The sequence below is a fragment of the Photinus pyralis genome, unplaced genomic scaffold, assembly GCF_008802855.1.
Source record: "Photinus pyralis isolate 1611_PpyrPB1 unplaced genomic scaffold, Ppyr1.3 Ppyr1.4_LG6, whole genome shotgun sequence".
Classification (NCBI taxonomy): domain Eukaryota; kingdom Metazoa; phylum Arthropoda; class Insecta; order Coleoptera; family Lampyridae; genus Photinus; species Photinus pyralis.
In genome coordinates, this window is record NW_022170663.1 from 19,815,634 (window position 1) to 19,834,371 (window position 18,738).

The 18,738-nt window shown below is 35.8% G+C and overlaps 1 protein-coding gene across 4 annotated transcripts in view; it reads right to left on the reverse strand.

Annotated features, from left to right (window-relative positions):
- LOC116173114 (inhibitory POU protein) overlaps positions 1-18,738 on the reverse strand; it is an 88,082-nt gene that overhangs the window by 7,695 nt on the left and 61,649 nt on the right. For all 4 annotated transcript variants that reach the window (XM_031490400.1, XM_031490398.1, XM_031490397.1 and 1 more), the window contains one exon: positions 14,507-14,677. In XM_031490400.1, the coding sequence (XP_031346260.1) occupies positions 14,507-14,677 (171 nt within the window). The remainder of the gene's footprint in view (positions 1-14,506; positions 14,678-18,738) is intronic.

Below are 18,738 nucleotides of genomic sequence, written 5' to 3' on the forward strand. Positions count from 1 at the left end.
TATAACAATTGGTTTCCAAACGTTACAAATTATATATGAGTACCCAAAAGCAAAATTTTAATTGAAAAGTACTTTATAAAAAGGGATCAACTCGTAGTACGAAAATACTTATCTGGAATATACGTTCGTAGGAATAACCGAGTTATAATTTTTAAATGACTGTTTCAAAATATTTATTTACATAAAAGTCCGGAAAATGATACATTACTGAATACTGGCGATGAAATATTGAAGAACGAGTACTTAATTTCCGAGTCAAGTAGTGTCATTTTAGTGACGAGTTTTGTATCAAATTTTACCCGAAATCGTATTTTAATATAACATTTCAATTTTTATATAGAACTTTTGATTAGGTAATGTCAATCTGGTAGTGATGACAGGAGTCATTATAGACATTTGGAAATGTCCAAAATGCGGCCGGTAAAGTGACGATGCGGCCGGTAAAGTGACAAGTGCGCCCATTAAAGTGACAGGTGCGGCCAGTAAAGTGACAAGCGGTAGGAAACGTAGTCTGCTCTGCCTCTGTCATGGAAACTAAACTTTCCTGACAGAAAGCAGGCATGAAAATGAAGGTGTCAGGACGATTTTGGCTAAAATATATTAATCACAATTCGGACATATCGTTAACCAAGATGCAATCGTTAAGCTCACGGAGCTTCGACGATATTAAAATATTACTTTTGAAACGCGGCCACAACCGTCTGAATTCAGAAGGGTGCTTACTGCCAATAATCTGCAACCAGATAAAACACAACAGAAGACAAGAAGGGGTCGTGATAGCGCGGCATATAAAATGCGAGGGAAATTAACGTTTGTTACGTCGGATAATTCGGAAACAAAAATCGTAACAAGGTGCAAAAGCAAATTGACCCGACTCGGTACACCTCAATAATATATATCATATATATAATTGTTACCACCAAGGCGTAGCGTCTGGTACGAGATCATCATCTTCATCACCATCAAAGAGGTAGGCCTAGAAATCCTACAATATATTTGTGAACGGGTTCTTGCGCACCACCTTTTCTGACTGAGTGACTCTATACTAACCTCGCGTCTGTATATTTTTTTCTTCTGCCGTTCTTGTTCGTTTTTTGTAGGGTTCAGGGTGTCCTTCTTTGTAAATTATATTGTAGCGTTAGGTATACATATATTGCTAGTAATATACGTAAATCGAATTAGATAGTTGTTCTTAATTATTACTTATTAGCCCACTGGTCCTGAGAGAAAGAGATATCCGCTCGTGCAGAGCTAGTACTCCGGCGCATTACAGTAGGTACTTTACCGCCCAAATAATTAGAGTCAATTAAAAAAGCGACACACCAAGATTCAGGGTGTTGCACATGGGAGCATAATCTTCTCTGAAAAGGAACAAGTACAGCTTGTACGCAAGTCAGGATTAAAAAAAGGATAGAAGGATAGCGTGACCTCCAGCGGAAGAATCAGGAACTACAAAATAAAAACTCTAGCCGATCTTGCTCATTACAGACCTTTTCAAAAGCGAACGTCACTTAGGTTCAGTGGATGCCGCCCGCGGCATCTTGGTTAGCGTCGAGTTTTTAAGGCGGCTCTGCAGTGAATTAAGGTTTAGATCGTGCGCCTAGATACAAAAATTTGTAGGCAACTAACAATACAAATTATTGATGTTTTCTAATGTAGATTCTAAAACACTGCAGGCTATAGGTGCTATTCATTCACAAACATAGCAATTAGCACCTAAATAAATATGAATTGAAATACCCCTTATCTCTTTTCTTTCTTTGGTAATTTTTTGAGTTGGATTTATTTTGAAATGACTACATTAGTCGTAGACAAATACCGTTACCGCTACCTAGAAGTATTCAATTTAAATCTGAACATACCGACATACTTTTTTATGATCTATCGAAAGAAAATATTATCATGATTTATTCACTTCCGGTTCTACCGGATGTCGATAGCAACTTTCTTATTTTAAATAGAACATCCTATATTTTATTACATTTTCGAAATCTACATGAAAATCTATGTCGTTTGATACCATATTTTCCTATACCCAGCATCAGAGGTTTTAAAGTTATTCAAGATTTTTCAAAATTCAAAAATGGACAGTACTGACTTGATTAGTTGATTCTCCATGACAATGATTTAGATTTTGATCGCCCTTCTACAGGGTGTTTTAAAACTAATGGTCAACTTTATTAACTTCAACAACAAATTTTACATCAATCTAGTATTGCATTCCGTGTACCTATCTGTTATGCTTTACGTTTTATTTTAGATTTTCTAAAATTGTGACCCTTATGCATAATTTTCCTAGGATGCCTTGAAATAAATGCTTTAGAAGACCTGTCCGACCTTTTTATAGTTATAGTTGATAATATAATGACAGATAATAAAAAGTTAAATAAAGATGACTTAATAAACAGAAACAGGTAATAATAACAAACGACAAAATAAAAAAAGCCATCAATTTAGGTTTTGTTCTACGTGGCCACCGTTTTTTTTTCAATACATAATAGGATCCTTCGATTAATCCCGTTGGTAGTCACCTCTTTAATGTCTACTACATCCATTTTACTGAAAGCTCTTCTCAGCCTAACTTCCAGTTCTGCACGTAAAGCAACTGGTGTGAAGTAAGCATCCATCATGGATATAATGAGCCGGCGCTCCGTCATGTTGAAATCAGTTTATTTGAAGGCCCCCTAAGAAAATTATGCATAACGGACGGTCACAATTTTTAGAAAATCTATAATAAATAGGAAAGCATAATAATAAGTAAATGTAATTCTAAATCGATGTAGAATTTTTTTAATTGGAAAGTCCAAAAAAATAAAGCACTATTAGCTTTGAAACACTCTGGAGAGGAGCGATCAAAATTTAAATCATTGTCACGCAGAATCAAGTGAGTACTGTCGATTTTGGAATACTTTTTGAAATTCAAGTCAACGGAGTCATAAATACAGCTCAAAAGAATAGCAATCAAACATCAAAAAATTTGAAAAGTCTTGAACAACTTGAAAACCTTCTGGGTATAGGGAAATTGGTATCAAACGGCGTAGATTTTCATGTAGATTTTGAAAATGCAATAAAATACAGAGTGTTCTATTTAAAATAAGAAGTTGCTATCAACATGCGGTAGAACCGGAAGTGAAACGATCATGGTAATGTTTTCTTTCGATAGGCCAAGAAAAACTATGTTGGTATGCACATTTTCAGATTTAATAGATCAATGAAAGCTTGAATACTTAACGGTTTGCGTGAAACAGTAATACTTGGTGTAATTACGGAAAGAGGTATCCACAAGAATCTCATCATTACAAACTTCTAATCAATGAAACCAGCAAAGAAATAAATTAAATTACATTATTAGCTAATTATACGAAGGTGTTAATGACGCCGGACAAAGCCCGAAGAGGTGAATTTTATTACAGATAACAATGAATAACCTAATCTCTAATGCTATTGTTAGAAAAATAAATAGGATTAATTCGAAATTGCCAGTTAATGACAATTTTGCCGGGAGGCGTATGGTGTAATTTAAGTTGCCTAACTGTGTTTTTAATTGGTGGAATACTTTACGATGTCATCAAAATATTTTCACAAATTTTTTTTCTTAATTTAAGGGATGAAAAAGATATACCTATGTACAATCATACAATTTTGTTATAGCTGGTTACAAATCCCCAAAACCCATATCTGTATGTTCACAAATTCAGCACAATATTTTGGACATGTAACAAATTGGGATGCCGATTTAGTCCACCCTGTGAAAGGATCTAAGTTTCAGAGATACCTATTTGTATTTGCCATGTATGTAAGTAACTGTATACTTATCTGCAATTAACAATATTTTCGAGACATATTTGTTATTCTTCTATTAAGCATATTTTAGTTTTTGCACACACTTATTGTATACTCGTATCCCATACTGTTTGACAACTTAAGGAAAGTGATTTACATTCGAAACGCCACATGCAGCCAAAAGGTTAATCGTACTTTGGTTATTTGTACTTCGATGAAATATGTCCCCTGAATCTGAAACAATTGTTATTCCAAAAAGTTATTGCTTAGCAAACAACTCTAGACATGTTGATGTTTTCCTTTCCTTAATAGAATTAAGCTAGAGCAAAGTGACAAATGATATACGAATATGTGTGTCATGGCTAGTCGATCGATATAACGCGGGGTAAAAAAAATAAATTTTTCCCCCGTTCCGATGGTCTTCGGAGAAGCTGTCATTATAAGAAGTGCGCGCGGTGGCCGTTCCTTCGTCATTTATGTGCCAACTATAGATTCCAATGATTCAACGCGTCCCAGACGTAAAATATTTTATCATTAGGCCTCACATTGCTGTAAAGTGGTCATTTGACGTGTAGTACATGAGCTAGGGGTGCCCGAAGTAGGGGCACGGACACGGCACCCACGGGAAATGTTATATGTGACCTGGGGCCGCACTTGTCGCATGTTTGCCAACTACACGGCTGCCGTTTGTCAAACGTTACACAATATATACATTTGTTTTTCAAGTATTTGTTTTGTTTTCAAGTCTATTGTCCCTTTGTTTTATATTTTTGGAAGATAATAATCGCTGTAGATTAGAAATTGTGTTTGCGTACGTTCTTGTTTGTTCGTACTAGCCGAAGGGTTTTTAGCTATTGTAAAAAATCAATAACGCCATTTCACGCAAATGTTTTTACTTCATTATATTAAAGTCATTTTTTTTCTGTGTGTGGTAATAGAAAAAAGTTACCACAGATTGTCGTGTTTATGCGGTTGTTATTATAATTAACATTAACGTTCCACTAGAATTACGATTGCCTCTAATTTCATGTGTGCATGTCGTAACAATGTTTGTAACAGAATTTTATATTACTTCGCTATTTTCTGTATGTGCCACATTGTCGATTGTGACAAATAAAATCTATACACTGACATTATGGTAAATGCACGACGCAAATGGCTTTCAATTTACCAGTTCGCTTAAAGCTACGGAAAAGTGAACCGCAAGCTCTCATTAATAGAGCTTTATTTTCAGTTATGCAATTCGATGCTTTTTATTGCCGGTGGTTGTAAATTACTAAATTATTAGGCGCCCTTGAAAAGCACAATAATGCAACGTTCGTTGTCTCGGAAAACTCCCCCGAGAGAATAATCGAAACAAAAAGAGTTTATAAATTATAAATGCTGTGGCGTAGGAGAGTTCAATTTCTCCCAACGTCTTTTAGTGCATTACCACGTTTCTGGCAAATTTTTTTTGTAAGTAGGTAAAAATTGTAAATATTCCGATGTGTTATTACTGTAATGTAAACAGATGTAAAAATATCGCTCTCCTTTACACGAATCAAAAAAGGACATCATTTCGCTTTATCGGAAATAATCAATCACATCAGATAGCTGATCACATATGACGAATGTAAATATTTAATAAGCTGCGTTATTCATTGGTAATTGCCGAGGGAACACACGCATTTTGATTGAACAGTACCGTCTGGTCTACCTATCTGCCCAGTTATTTTTATTATTTGGTTTAATATTGCATGGTGCTAGCACAGAGTTTCTATTTCCTAGGTATGAATGGAGGCCACCTGGCTTCGTTGTTTAATTACTATTATTGGAATTACGAGTACCTGTTCATCCAGGGCAGTCATAGTTTACAATGAATATGCAGGAGTACGTACAACAAGAATAGGTACTAAATTATATCTTCCGCTTTAATAGTACGAAAAATGTTTTCGGGGCAAGTCTCGAATGAAACACAACTTTTTCTCAATCCCTTTCACATATTTCGTAAGATCTACGCAACTTACCTCTAAAACTTGATGACCACAGTTTGTTTTCTGTTTGACAGTTCATTTTATTGGGGTAACCTCTTTAGGTACGTGTTTAAAGTAAATGTCACAAATATCGAGACAAATATATATATTTATTTGAACGAATGAAATGTGTTTATTTAAAAAAGAATAGGTACGAAATATCACACATTCGGCAAGGTAAATTAAGGAAATGTTTTTTGTTCTAAAATTTTCTCAAGTATAGGTAGACAAATCCGAAAGCCCTACGAACCTGCATCAACTTCCCCATCTACAATTACAGAAATATCTTGGATTGCACTTATCCAATAATAGTACAGTAAACATAGCAGCTTCTTGAAATAGATTTTGTTTTGTTTTTTTTAATTCATCGTAGCCTGATTAAAATATAAAAACCGTTGATAACTGGTATCTTATTTTCAATCTTATGCTATGATAGCTCGTTGAAAAGAGAATTAAAAAATATATCAAATAATCTAAAAATCCAATATGGCGCCTATTTAACTTTAGGAAGTTGGTAAATGTTCCTCAAAGGTAGCCATCTTGAATTTTGTTTTGACATCAATTTCTAAATAGGCGTATCAATAAGACAGACTTTTTTGTATATCTCTTATACTTTAGACATTATAGACATTAAAGGAAATGACCAATTTTAGTTTTTTTGAATTTACGTCGAACCTATTCGACATTTTAAATTTTTACAAGGAAATTTTAAATAAGCATCTAAAACTGCAAAACATTGTCCATTTAACCAATTCTCTATCTTTAATAATAAGAAAGTTACCCATCTGGGACCCTCTGTATACAGTCTGTTTCAAATTAAGTCGGCACAATTGCTAACTTTCTTAGTTGTAGAGTTAGAAAGACCATTAAATTGCCAAAGTTGTGTATTTTTTAATACTACTTCAAATCTGTAACTAAAAAAAACAAAACAGCTTGGCATTTTTCAATAATAACAAAAATGCGACTTTTTTATATGGAATACACCTCGGAATACACTATTATATTATTCCCTCATTGAACAGCTTATTAAATTCTCCAAAAAAGTTCTGAATGCATCATAGCCAAAATACATCAAATAACTAAGATTTTCCAATTATCTTAATTTCGATCTAGTTATCCATGAAAATGATAAAAATACATAATAGTATTTAACTGTGATGGAGAAATAAGTAGGTTAATTTATTGTGACTGGAGATGATGAATTGATTGGAAGGAGATGAGCAAAATGAATCGAGGAATGAATAAGTAGAAACGTAAAAATTAAATATAATTAATAGGAAATAAAGTTAAGTTATTAAATTTTGGTTACATTATTTCGTACAGGAGACATTATAGGACAATAACTGGTAATAGAACTTATTGATACAGTAGATTGTTTACAATACAAGAATAAACGTACTGATTAAATTTTAATTTTTCTTGTAGCTATTTTTCTCGTAGCGATCGATTTCGGGGTGTGACCCCCATCTTCAGGCTTAACGGAAATTGTATTATATGCAAAATGTGTACAGAAGTGAATAAAACATTTACTGTCAATGAAATTTACAATTATATAGCGATGGGGAGAGTGGTGGTGAAATGACACCTTATGTATTTTTTGTCTCCATCAAATCATTACTAGGATGTGCTATAAGTAGCCTAATTTAGACTGAAATGAATTGAAAATGATTATTACCGCGATATTAATCTGTTTAATTATAATTTTTCTTTACATCTACTAAGGTAGTTTAAATTAACAAGCAGTTTAAATTAACAATTAAGATTGTTAATTTAAACTGAGTGGATATGGAGGTACATAAATTTCATATAAAATATAATCTGTACCAAAAGCGCCGTCCACGTTCAACTGAAGTTCTCCTCCAATTCCCCTCGATGCCCCAAACCTCCAATCAAATTCTTCTTAAGTTTTAATCAATTCTTATTCCTATCCTATTAAATATACACACCTCTGAATGCTAAACAAAATTTTAATCGAATTTTAAAGGAACTGAAATTAAATGAAAATTCTCAATTAATGAAACAAAATAACCAACAGTTCTTTGTTTGGATTCGATTCTTATCAATGAATACAGTAAATCTGCTTCATGCAAATAATTTTCATGGGTCGGTTCTTTTAGGAATGTTAAAATTAGTTCAAACAAAATCATTTCTGCAAGTTCCCAAAAATAACCGACCATTACTTTACACAAATCAAAAAATTTAATAGTATACTGTTTACCAAGGATGAGGTGAGTTTTCGCTAACAAGTGGGAAGTTCTATGTACGAGGCGCCTAATTTTTTTAATAGTATGCTGGAACTTCTTGTATATAAACGGCTAGTCAACACAAATTTAGAAATCAAAAGAGAAGCGGAAAAGAGGTAAAGAATTGGACTTTCTCTGCCTCTTTTCCGCTACTTTGCTCCCAGTAACGAAACACTACTTTGAATATGATCGGCGAAATGAAACACTAGCTTGTACCAATAAAAAAAATCACAGATTTCGCAATCCTTGCAACCATCGGAGACATTGGAAATGACAACCGTATAACCTATAAAGCCATAAATAACCGTTATTCACACGGAATAATCTTCCTCTACTCGCTCGCAACCTCGCTCGTGTCGCAAACGTAAACTTTCTGAATAATAAGCGGCGTAACATGCTTGTAATACTATCACGGGCGATGTGCATGAATTTTAAATTCGAATTAACAAAACCCCTGCGCACTGTTAAGTAAGTACCGTATCGACAGTATCCGCGACTTTTCCTGAATCTACCGATTGCAGTCGAGTACGGTACAATCAACACTAGACGCGACACCACTGTCTAAGGAATAGAATGCCAATGTTCCGCTGTGTATTTATTTCGCCCAATTTACGCCCAATTTATTGATTAGGTCTAGTTGCAGGTAAAATTCATCGATTAACTGTCTTTAAATTCCCTGCCGTATGCCGTTGTATACTAAATTTTATTTATCGCACAAGGCGCTATTCAAAGACGTCACTCAACTTTAAGTTACTGATAACGATCCGAAAAAAACTTTTTTTTCTTATCACAATGAGTTTAGTGTCAGTTTTTATCTGAAAGCGGTTCTCCGATTAGAAAATGTTCCTTCGCGTATATTTTACCACTCTTAATAAAAAGGCCGCTAACAAGTTTTTTTGTCGTTGTTTAAGATTTCAACAACCTCCCACGAAAACTTGTATTTTTGTACCAAAACCGGTATTGTAAGAGTACCTAAAGGGACAGGTAAATAGACCAGAAGCGTATTGCTACTCAAGGTAAGCAGTCGTGTTTGCCACAGTATCGCGTCTACAGTCCACTACTAATAAATATAGTTTAACTTCTATATATTCGTTTTATTCAACGTCAGTAAAAAATAACCAACATAATTTTGGTCCAATCGAACCGTATCGTAACCATCACGCGGAAATTAAATTCATTATTATCAAACTTCGGTATTCGTTATTTAATTATTGTGACAAGGCATTGGAAGATCACCACTCGTTCAGGAGTACACAAGCAGGTACCTGAAAACAATTACTCATCGAATTCCTACCTATTGTATGGACCGGTATGCAGCTCTCGAGGTCAAATATTTTTGGAAATCCCGTCCTGGAATGCACAAACAACAACCATAATTGCAAGTAAGTCATCCTTTAAATATTTCCATTTATCCATTATTCTTTCGATTTTTTTGCGCAGTACTGTTGTTTGTTTGTATTTATTTTATTTGCATTACCTGTTCATAATTCATTATGGCAACTCCGGAATCGCAGGAGGAATTAAAAACACAAAGAAAAAATCGTACAAATTTGAAATCCGCATTGACCCGTTTTCAATCATTTTTATCGGATTTTAATGGTTCATCAAATATTTTTGAATTAAAAAATCGCCTATAGCTAAAACAGAACCATTATTACAAGAATTTGCAAGGGTTCAAAATCTAATTGAGCGTTTGGAAAATTCGGAAGATTACGAACAATTAGAGGAATTTGAAAATAATTATTTTAGAATCACGTCGAAGGCTCAAGAAATTTTAGAGCAGCACCAAACAAATGTCTCTTCCACGACTCCAAACATTAATCAAAGCCATTTATTGCAATCACAAGGTATTATTAAATTGCCTACTATTCACCTGCCGGAATTTGACGGTAGCTATTATAAGTGGTTGAGTTTTTATGATGCATTTGATGCTCTCGTGAACAAAAACGATTCGTTAAGCAGTGTTCAGCGTTTTTACTATTTAAAATCGGCCTTAAAGGGTGAAGCCGCTCATTTATTAAATTCATTAGAGGTAACGACGGCAAATTACGTAATAGCTTGGAATCTATTAAAGGAACGTTATGAAAATAAAAAATTGATAATCAGTACGCATATTAAGGGCATTTTTGAATTACCTTTAGTGGTCAAAGAATCTCATAAATCGTTACGTTCATTGATTGACAGCTTTAACAAACATTTAAGGTCATTAACAAGTTTGAACTTACCCACGAACCAGTGGGATATTTTATTAATTTACATAATTACAACCAAACTTGATAGTGCTACTAAACACGAATTCCAAATACTTGAAAAATATTCTAGCTTAACCAAGTTGCAACGAGTGGTTGCATATTTATTGCGCTTCCTACAAAATACGAGCACACACAAGGGGGAAAAATTAAGCGGCGAATTAACCAATAAAGAGATTAACAACGCAATGCGCAAATTAATTGTATTAGTGTGTTGAGAAATGACACATTTTCTTTTGTACACAGTATTTTTATTTTCTGTATTTGAGATCCAGTTTTGTTATCATATTTCGTTCACGGTCAAGTTGGATAGAAAATTGTAACAACAGTTGTTGACGTAGAGTGTGTGCGATTCAGCTTTCAATTTTATTTTCGTTTTGTTTGTTTTTGTTAATAAATTCCGCCGTAATTCATGTTAGTTTTTTGTCACTCACCTTTATTACAGTCCATTAAGCTTCCCTGACATAGTGCAAGGACAATATTTTAGCCAAGACTTAGAACAAATAAAAACATCAAAAACACTAAGCAAAACTTCAAAAATTTTATCCCTTCATCGGCACAAATGGCATACTTCATGTGGGGGGAAGATTGTCAAAATCATTATTACACTCTGATCACAAGCATCCCATTATTTTACCCTCCAATTGTACATTCACTAATTTAATCATCGATTTCGAGCACAAACGAAATATGCATAGTGGAGTTGAAGGCACGTTAGCTCTTATCCGTACCAGATTCTGGCCGATTCATGGTCGTAGCACGGTAAAAAAGGTAATTCACAAATGCGTAAAATGTGCTAGGTTTAGATACATTTCGGAAGCACCCTTTATGGGGGACTTACCACATGAACGGGTTCAGCCAACAAGGCCATTTTTGCACACAGCTGTTGATTACGCCGGCCCTTTCCTGATTAAAGACGGGAAAACGCGTAATCGCAAAATTGTAAAGGCGTACTTGTGTTTATTTTTATGTTTTGCTACCAAAGCTGTTCACTTGGAGGTAGCTAGCAATTTATCCACGTCTGCGTTTCTAAACGCATTTAAAAGATTCGTCGGTAGAAGAGGCATTTGTAGGTCGTTATATTCAGATAATGGCACAAACTTTGTAGGTGCCAACAGAGAATTAAAACAAGTAATCCAACTATTATCAGACAATGAATTTTCCGATTTTTTTAAGCTCAATTCGATCGAGTGGATATTTATACCAAGCCGTTCTCCTCATTTTGGAGGTTTTTACGAAGCGGCCATTAAATCCGCAAAATCGATTATGAAACGGATCGTAGGTAATGCTCATCTAACTTTTGAACAATTGACAACAGTATTTGTGCAAATTGAATCTGTCCTCAACTCTCGTCCTATTACACCCATTTCCAGCGATCTTAACGACTTGCTTGCATTAACACCGGGACACTTCCTAATTGGAGACGTACTCAATTGCATCCCTCAAGAACACGTAATCGACACACCGGAGAACCGATTGAACCACTACAAGAGGCTGAATCAAATGTTCCAGCAGTTCTGGAAAAGATGGACGAGTGAATACACCCATACTCTACAAGCCAGGGGCAAATGGAACAAACAGCGACCCGACATAAAAATTGGAGCGATGGTGTTGTTAAAAGGCGAGTCAACACCTCCGTTGTTGTGGCCGTTGGGCAGAGTTGTCGAGCTACATCCCGGCTCCGACAAAGTAACCAGAGTTGTGACAGTGAAAACCGGAAGTGGGCTTGTGAAAAGAGCCGTTGCAAAATTGTGCATTCTTCCCATTAATGTGGAATAGTATTAAGACGTGTAATTAGTTAACCCAATTAATGACAATTAGTATTTTTGTAACAATTCATCATTGTATATAGTAGTTATATTGAAATTTAAATTAGCTCTTCATTTGAATGGAATTGTTTGCATTGTAATTAAAATCAAATCATTAGTTTATCTTTAAGCTACACTATTATGTATCATTGTATATATTGTTAACGTTAAGTATAATATGTATTGTATCTTATCATAATCATTTGTTATTGAAGGACACATCCTTTCAATGGGGGGTGTATGTTTAAGATTTCAACAACCCCCCACGAAACCTTGTATTTTTGTACCAAAACCGGTATTGTAAGAGTACCTAAAGGGACAGGTAAATAGACCAGAAGCGTATTGCTACTCAAGGTAAGCAGTCGTGTTTGCCACAGTATCGCGTCTACAGTCCACTACTAATAAATATAGTTTAAATTCTATATATTCGTTTTATTCAACGTCAGTAAAAAATAACCAACAGTCGTCCCGTAATCTATTGTAATTCATCTATTCGCACACATATAACATTGCAGGTAAGTAACTCGCAATGTGTCACAACTCCGAATTTTTTTTAATGTTTCTCTTAATTCATATGTAATACTTTTGCTCATGTGTAAATTTTCCTGTGATTAACAAAATACAAATTCAAACTCAAATTTTTGAAACGGCAAAGCGGCCACTTGTTACAAGGTTGATCAACATCTTAGATCTTAGTTTACTGGAAAATTATTGCCCATTCAACTTGATGAACCAACTCTGACTTCAATAATTAATCAATAAAAAAAAATAAAAAGTTAAAACACATTTAACTGGAAAAGAACCTTTTTTTATTTAACCTATATTTTTGAGTGGGCGGGGTGCTCTACTAACCCCGTACCGCAGTCAAGCTTCAACTCTCGCCACAAAGATCGGTTATCTGACAAAGAACTTAACTATATTTGGTTTAAGTAAAAATTAATTAATTAATTAATTAAGTAAAAAAAAAGAAGACCAGAAGGAGGCTTTCACGGTCAGAGGCACATTAATACGATCCTACCTCGGAAGTCGCTCGCATCTTAAGCAGTCCAGAACTTTCGGATTAATTTTATGACAGCTTCCGAACTTCAATTTTCTTTAACACACAAAACTTGTTGACAAAAAACATTAATTATCAATATATAAATATATGACCAATAAATGACGATTTGCCAATGGCTGTTCAGACGGTACAATCTTTTAACCTTTAAAAACAAGAGAACAGAGGCAGAAGGCCTCACGGAGCATTAACTTCATGCTTTTTTCAAACTTGACAGACTGTTTCCATAAAACGGGGAGATTGCTTTAAACTTTTCAACAACTTTACTTAACTTGCATCTCCTCAAAATTATATAATAATGCCCGAACAAAATAACGTAAACAAACATACAGGCTTTCCAACCGTCGCGAACCAGCGAGCTAGCAGCAGCTTAGCTTATACGTTGAGTCGCAGTATTTAACGAAACACCACTTCCACAATAAAATAATCCCTTTCTTCAAAATCTTTCAAAACACCGCCAACAATCATTAGACTTCATAACGCCGTCTAGGAAGGATTGCGTCAAAAGTCCCCACTTACACCGAACTCATGCGCACATCGTATATAGATGTATATTTTGGTTGAAATTTTTTAAATTTCGCCTCATCAAAATATCAAGACCTTATGGCAAACGCTAAAGCAAACTTTTTATAAAATAAGCAAATTTTTAGTAGACCAGATTCTTACTGTCTAAAATGAATAAATTGCACAATCACAAACAATTTTAAAATGGAAAAACAACTACGGAAAAATAAAGTAAAATAAAATAAACCAATCCTGTGCTTATTCGCCCCCCATATTATATTATATTATACTATATTTTATTATATTATATATTATATTATATTATACGGCAAGCGTTCCTTGTTATGCTTTGCCTATAACTGTGATTCGCATATGTTGTAATTGTAATCACTGTTATTACTAACACTAACACTGAATTCAACTGAACATATATGCATTCCCTGGATATTGTAACAGTTTTAAATAAAAAGTTTCTGGAAGCGGCAAATAACGCAAAATTATAAATAATTTTTTGAAAGAGCAAGAGGTAACACAGTTAGAAATTACCATATCAACTAATGTTCAACATTGACTTTCATTGAAGAGAAAAAAGATCGGTATTTGTAATTTATAGGGTCTAACGATTTACATTTAAAATAGGGGATGTCAAAACATCGAGATTAAAATGTCTCATTAGGCACTCAATAAATTAGTGACGGTGCTTCGAAAATTAATTTCGCGTGTAAAACTATACCTAAATCATTTCCTGGAGCTTAAAGTCCTGACAAAAGAAGTGCGTTTCCCCTTTCAGACCCGATAAGCACGCACGCTACCGATACTCCATCGCACTTCACAGAAGCTATTGACTTACCTGCGGTCGGCTAACAGGTGGAGGCGCTCCCATGCCATGATGGTACATCATGTCGTGTTTCAATTGTGGAAGTCCTGCAGGGCCGCCGGTACCTTGATGTTTTATGTCTACGGCGGCGAGGGCTTCCGCCCTACTAATCAGTCCATCGTTGAGTCCGGAGAATAAATCGCCCTGAAAACCAATTACATAATTTCTGTAATGAATTTCGTAAAGGGTGTCACACATATTAAATCACACACATGCATTTGTAATACGTGGGGGATGGAAAGAGGTTTAGAAAAAATCGCGGCCGACGCGACTAGGTGCGTTTATAAGAACCGCTCAAACCTTACATCCACACCTACTTCAAAATTTATGTGTTGAAATTATGATAAAATGATTCGTTAAATTATTTATGATTTTTCCACTAACTTTTGCAACGTTCGCCGATTATTCATGTTGTTTTTGTAAATAGAATCTTTAAGTGATCCTCTGACGGTTTGTTACATTAAATATTCATTGTAATGGATGTACCTACAAGTTATTTCTTGATTTTCTTTAAACGGACACATAAGTTTACTTTGTTATTATTGTTGTTAACACTAGGTTAGGCTCATTTACTGCTTTATTTATTCAGTATAAATACGAAATGTTTTAACGTGCGCGACAATGGACTTTATTGTATTCATTCAACGATTCAACACATCGTGCGATAAAATGTGCCAATCACATACAAATAAGTATAGTTCAATTCATTTACAAGCTTTCTTTGGTCCAAAAGACTGATCCAAAGCAAAGTGTGCAACTACTTGATACTTTTTCGCACAATTATTTTTTTATTTTCGTCGATTTTGATATTAATGTCTGTTATAACTTATAATACTCAGTGGCGGCTTGTGGGTTCGATGGTGATGGGCACAAGTAAAATCTTACCTACTATTTTTTGTACATAAAATTCATTCTTTTATTTTTGAGGTCGCAAAAGACGCTAATGGCTGTTGCCAAAATTCGGGATAGACTCGACGAACTTCTTCCTTTCTACTGATAGGACCGCCAATGGCAGTGGACCATAGCGAGTTAAAATACCCCCCTGATAGATTTTCTTTGGTAAACCTAAAAATAATCTTATATAATGTAAGAACCATATTTTAGGGTAGTCCTTGATAACGAAAAAGTAAAATGTCAACGCAACCCCTATTTGATAAATGTGGCAAGCTGACTGGTCAAGTATGCGCGATTCTGCACATATGGGTGCAAGGGTCTTAAGGGATCGTGTTAACTGTTAAGGCAGTTAAGTTGCGTACGCGCTCTGGTCACGATCGTATAAGGGATGCTAGGTAGAGCATCGGACGTTAGTGAGTTTGGTGTAATAGCTCTTTATTGTGAGTGTCTCCCACGCGTAGGTGGTGAGTGTCTCCCACGTGTAGGTGGTGAGTGTCTCCCACGTGTAGGTGGTGAGTGTATTGTGCAGGCCATCGTGCTGGTCGTGCATTGTTGTTGGGCTATGGTAAAACCCCTGGCAGATATCCGGATATATTCCTAGGCTTTTAGAGTGCATTATGTGCATGTGCCTATGACGCGGTCCCGCGGGTAGCTCCCGTTGATTATACCGCTGAGTGATCTACTCGCTCGAGTAGATCATGGTGTCGACCCAATACGAAACATAAAGGCCTCATTGTTAACACAAACAGTTCGGGGGTGAACTCGACCTGGATGTCGTTCCCAGGTAGGGCAATGAGTGACATAGATCGACGTTACTGATCTATTGGCCGAGGGTCCTAGTCAGAGGGCCAAGGCGGGATGTGTATCCTAAATAATACACGTGCGCGCGGCGTAACCCTTTCCCAAATAGGTATGAGCTCCATCTTAACCCTTCAGGAAGCCATCTCCAACGACGCATTCAACCCCAATCACCAACAGGAGTGTTCGGAAGTTCCAGGAGAGCTTAGTGACAGTTCGGGGCTAACGCCCCCCGGTGAGTTACCTAATTGATTAGCGAGGATCGCGGTTAAGCAGTCGCGATGTTTGTTTACATGACCCTTTGGTGCGGAAGACGACCAGTCAGACTGAATGCTGCCATGCCAACCCCTTACGCGTAGATTACAGAGGGACGTTTCTAATGAAAGGTGAGTTTACAGTAGATTTGTCGCATCTTAATAATGAGTTCTGACCAACAATTAGCTCCAATTTAATTACCGATTTCCCTTGTTGATATATAAATAGACCCCCCCCCCCCTTTACAATAAATATATTATAAATGGGACCAGACCATGCTGTAAGTGGGGCTCAGCCCCACCTGGCCGCCCACTTGCCTGCCCGGAAATCCGGAGGTGATAAACTGGAAGTAATATGTACTTATAGAGAACGCACTGTAGCGGCTATATTGTTGCAGATAACAAGAGTAGCGTTCTGATGAAATATGTTAGAAATAATCAGATCTACATATTGATAAAACATGACCCTTAAAATAATCGGAGGTAATGCAGTTTTGTTAAAAATTCGTTCATTGTCGGGGATAACGAGATGTTAGTATAATAAAAAAATATAAATATGATTAGTACTACATATAATCAAATATAGGTAGGTAAGTATTCTAAAAAGTTCAACAATTCAACAGTAAAAGTAGCAAATCAGCCGATAGGATGTGTATATTCACAAAATTCGAAAAAAAGTTTAGGTACCGATAAAATTTCAATTGATCATAACAGAAATATTTATTAAGAAATGTGATTTGTAGGCAGCCACGTGCAACGTGGGACACCGATCCCCAGGTTTTTAATAACAATTTCGTCATTAGGTAGAAACCCCTTGATCCGTCATCGTACTAGCCCGTCATGCATATAGTAATATGTTGGTATCCCTGGTTGAGGAATTCCAATAATACTTAAATGCACTTTGAGCGTAATATCCTTTCGCTTCTTCTTTACTTGTTAGTGGAAAAATTCATCAGTCGTTAAATCCTATACTACATTCGTTATAACTTATAAGAAGGTACTTAGATGACCCTGTGTTTAAAGATAAGAAGACACAGAAAAATACTGACTTGTGTTTCAACCAATCACAGTAAAGATCAAAGCTTCCCTATGTTTTTTTTACCGCTACTTTCTTAAAGTGAATAGGGTATAGTTGACAACCGGATATTAGAGTTTAATCCTGGCTCACCGTTTATTCTGGTATCATACGATCTGTCTGTTATGTTCTTAAATTCCAACACTTGTATGTTTATGTATATTTTGTTGAATGATCCTCGTATCAGTTGTAACCTGGGAATTTTCAAACGCGTAGTTTCCTACGACCCCGGCGCTGCGCTGCGAATTGTCCTTGTCGATTTCATTTCTCTCTTTCGTTCACCAGACGTGGTAGAGTTCACTTCATTAAACAACTGAAGCATTAGTGAGAACGCATGGGATTATAATTGCCGCCACCCATATGTATTAATTATTTAGCGATTAAATTCGGTTAATTGGGGATTCCGCGTCTATTTCTACATGGAATTTCAACCCTTAACTCAGATACAAGGAGGATATATTTACGTTACCAGTTTAATAGACTACCTATGAATTTGGGGAACCTGCTGACCTTGACTAGTTTACCTGCAAGTGCCAACGCTTGCTGACAGATGAGCCAACGCCTACTGATACGCGCAGCCATTTTATGAATCACGAGATCATGCAACAGCTTTGAAATCAATGATTCCACTGACAACCACGACAACACTTCCGTAAATGTGGCACGTAATGATTGCACCGTAGTTTGCCCATTAGGAACATAATATATCGCATTCAATTTATTTGTTAATTTCAGTAAAGACTTACTTATTATTTATGCGAGGTTGGTGCGCGGATGCGATGGTAGTCTGCCCTTCCTTCTGAAGCGGGTTTGACGTTTAATGATCGTACTTGTAATCGAGCATACTACAAGTAATCGAAGCCCTTCTGGTTCTGGCATTGTCATTTCAGGGTATTCCGAGCTCTGCAGTTTTTGTTTTGTTTTCAGATTTATGGGAAAATCCGGAATCTGAGCTCACACCTCTGGAAGGAATCAATTTAAAGCAAGGCAAGCGTTGCCCTTTTAAGTTTGCTTGTATTTGGCATACACGTGCGAATTGTTGCCGGAATTTAATTTTTTTGTGGAAACTTGAGTTCCTAAGTCAAGTAGTCAGTAGAATCGATCTGTTAAATCGGAATAAGATTCAAATTGTCCATTCAAGTTATTCAGTTTTGTATGTGTAATGTAATGTTACGCGATATCCC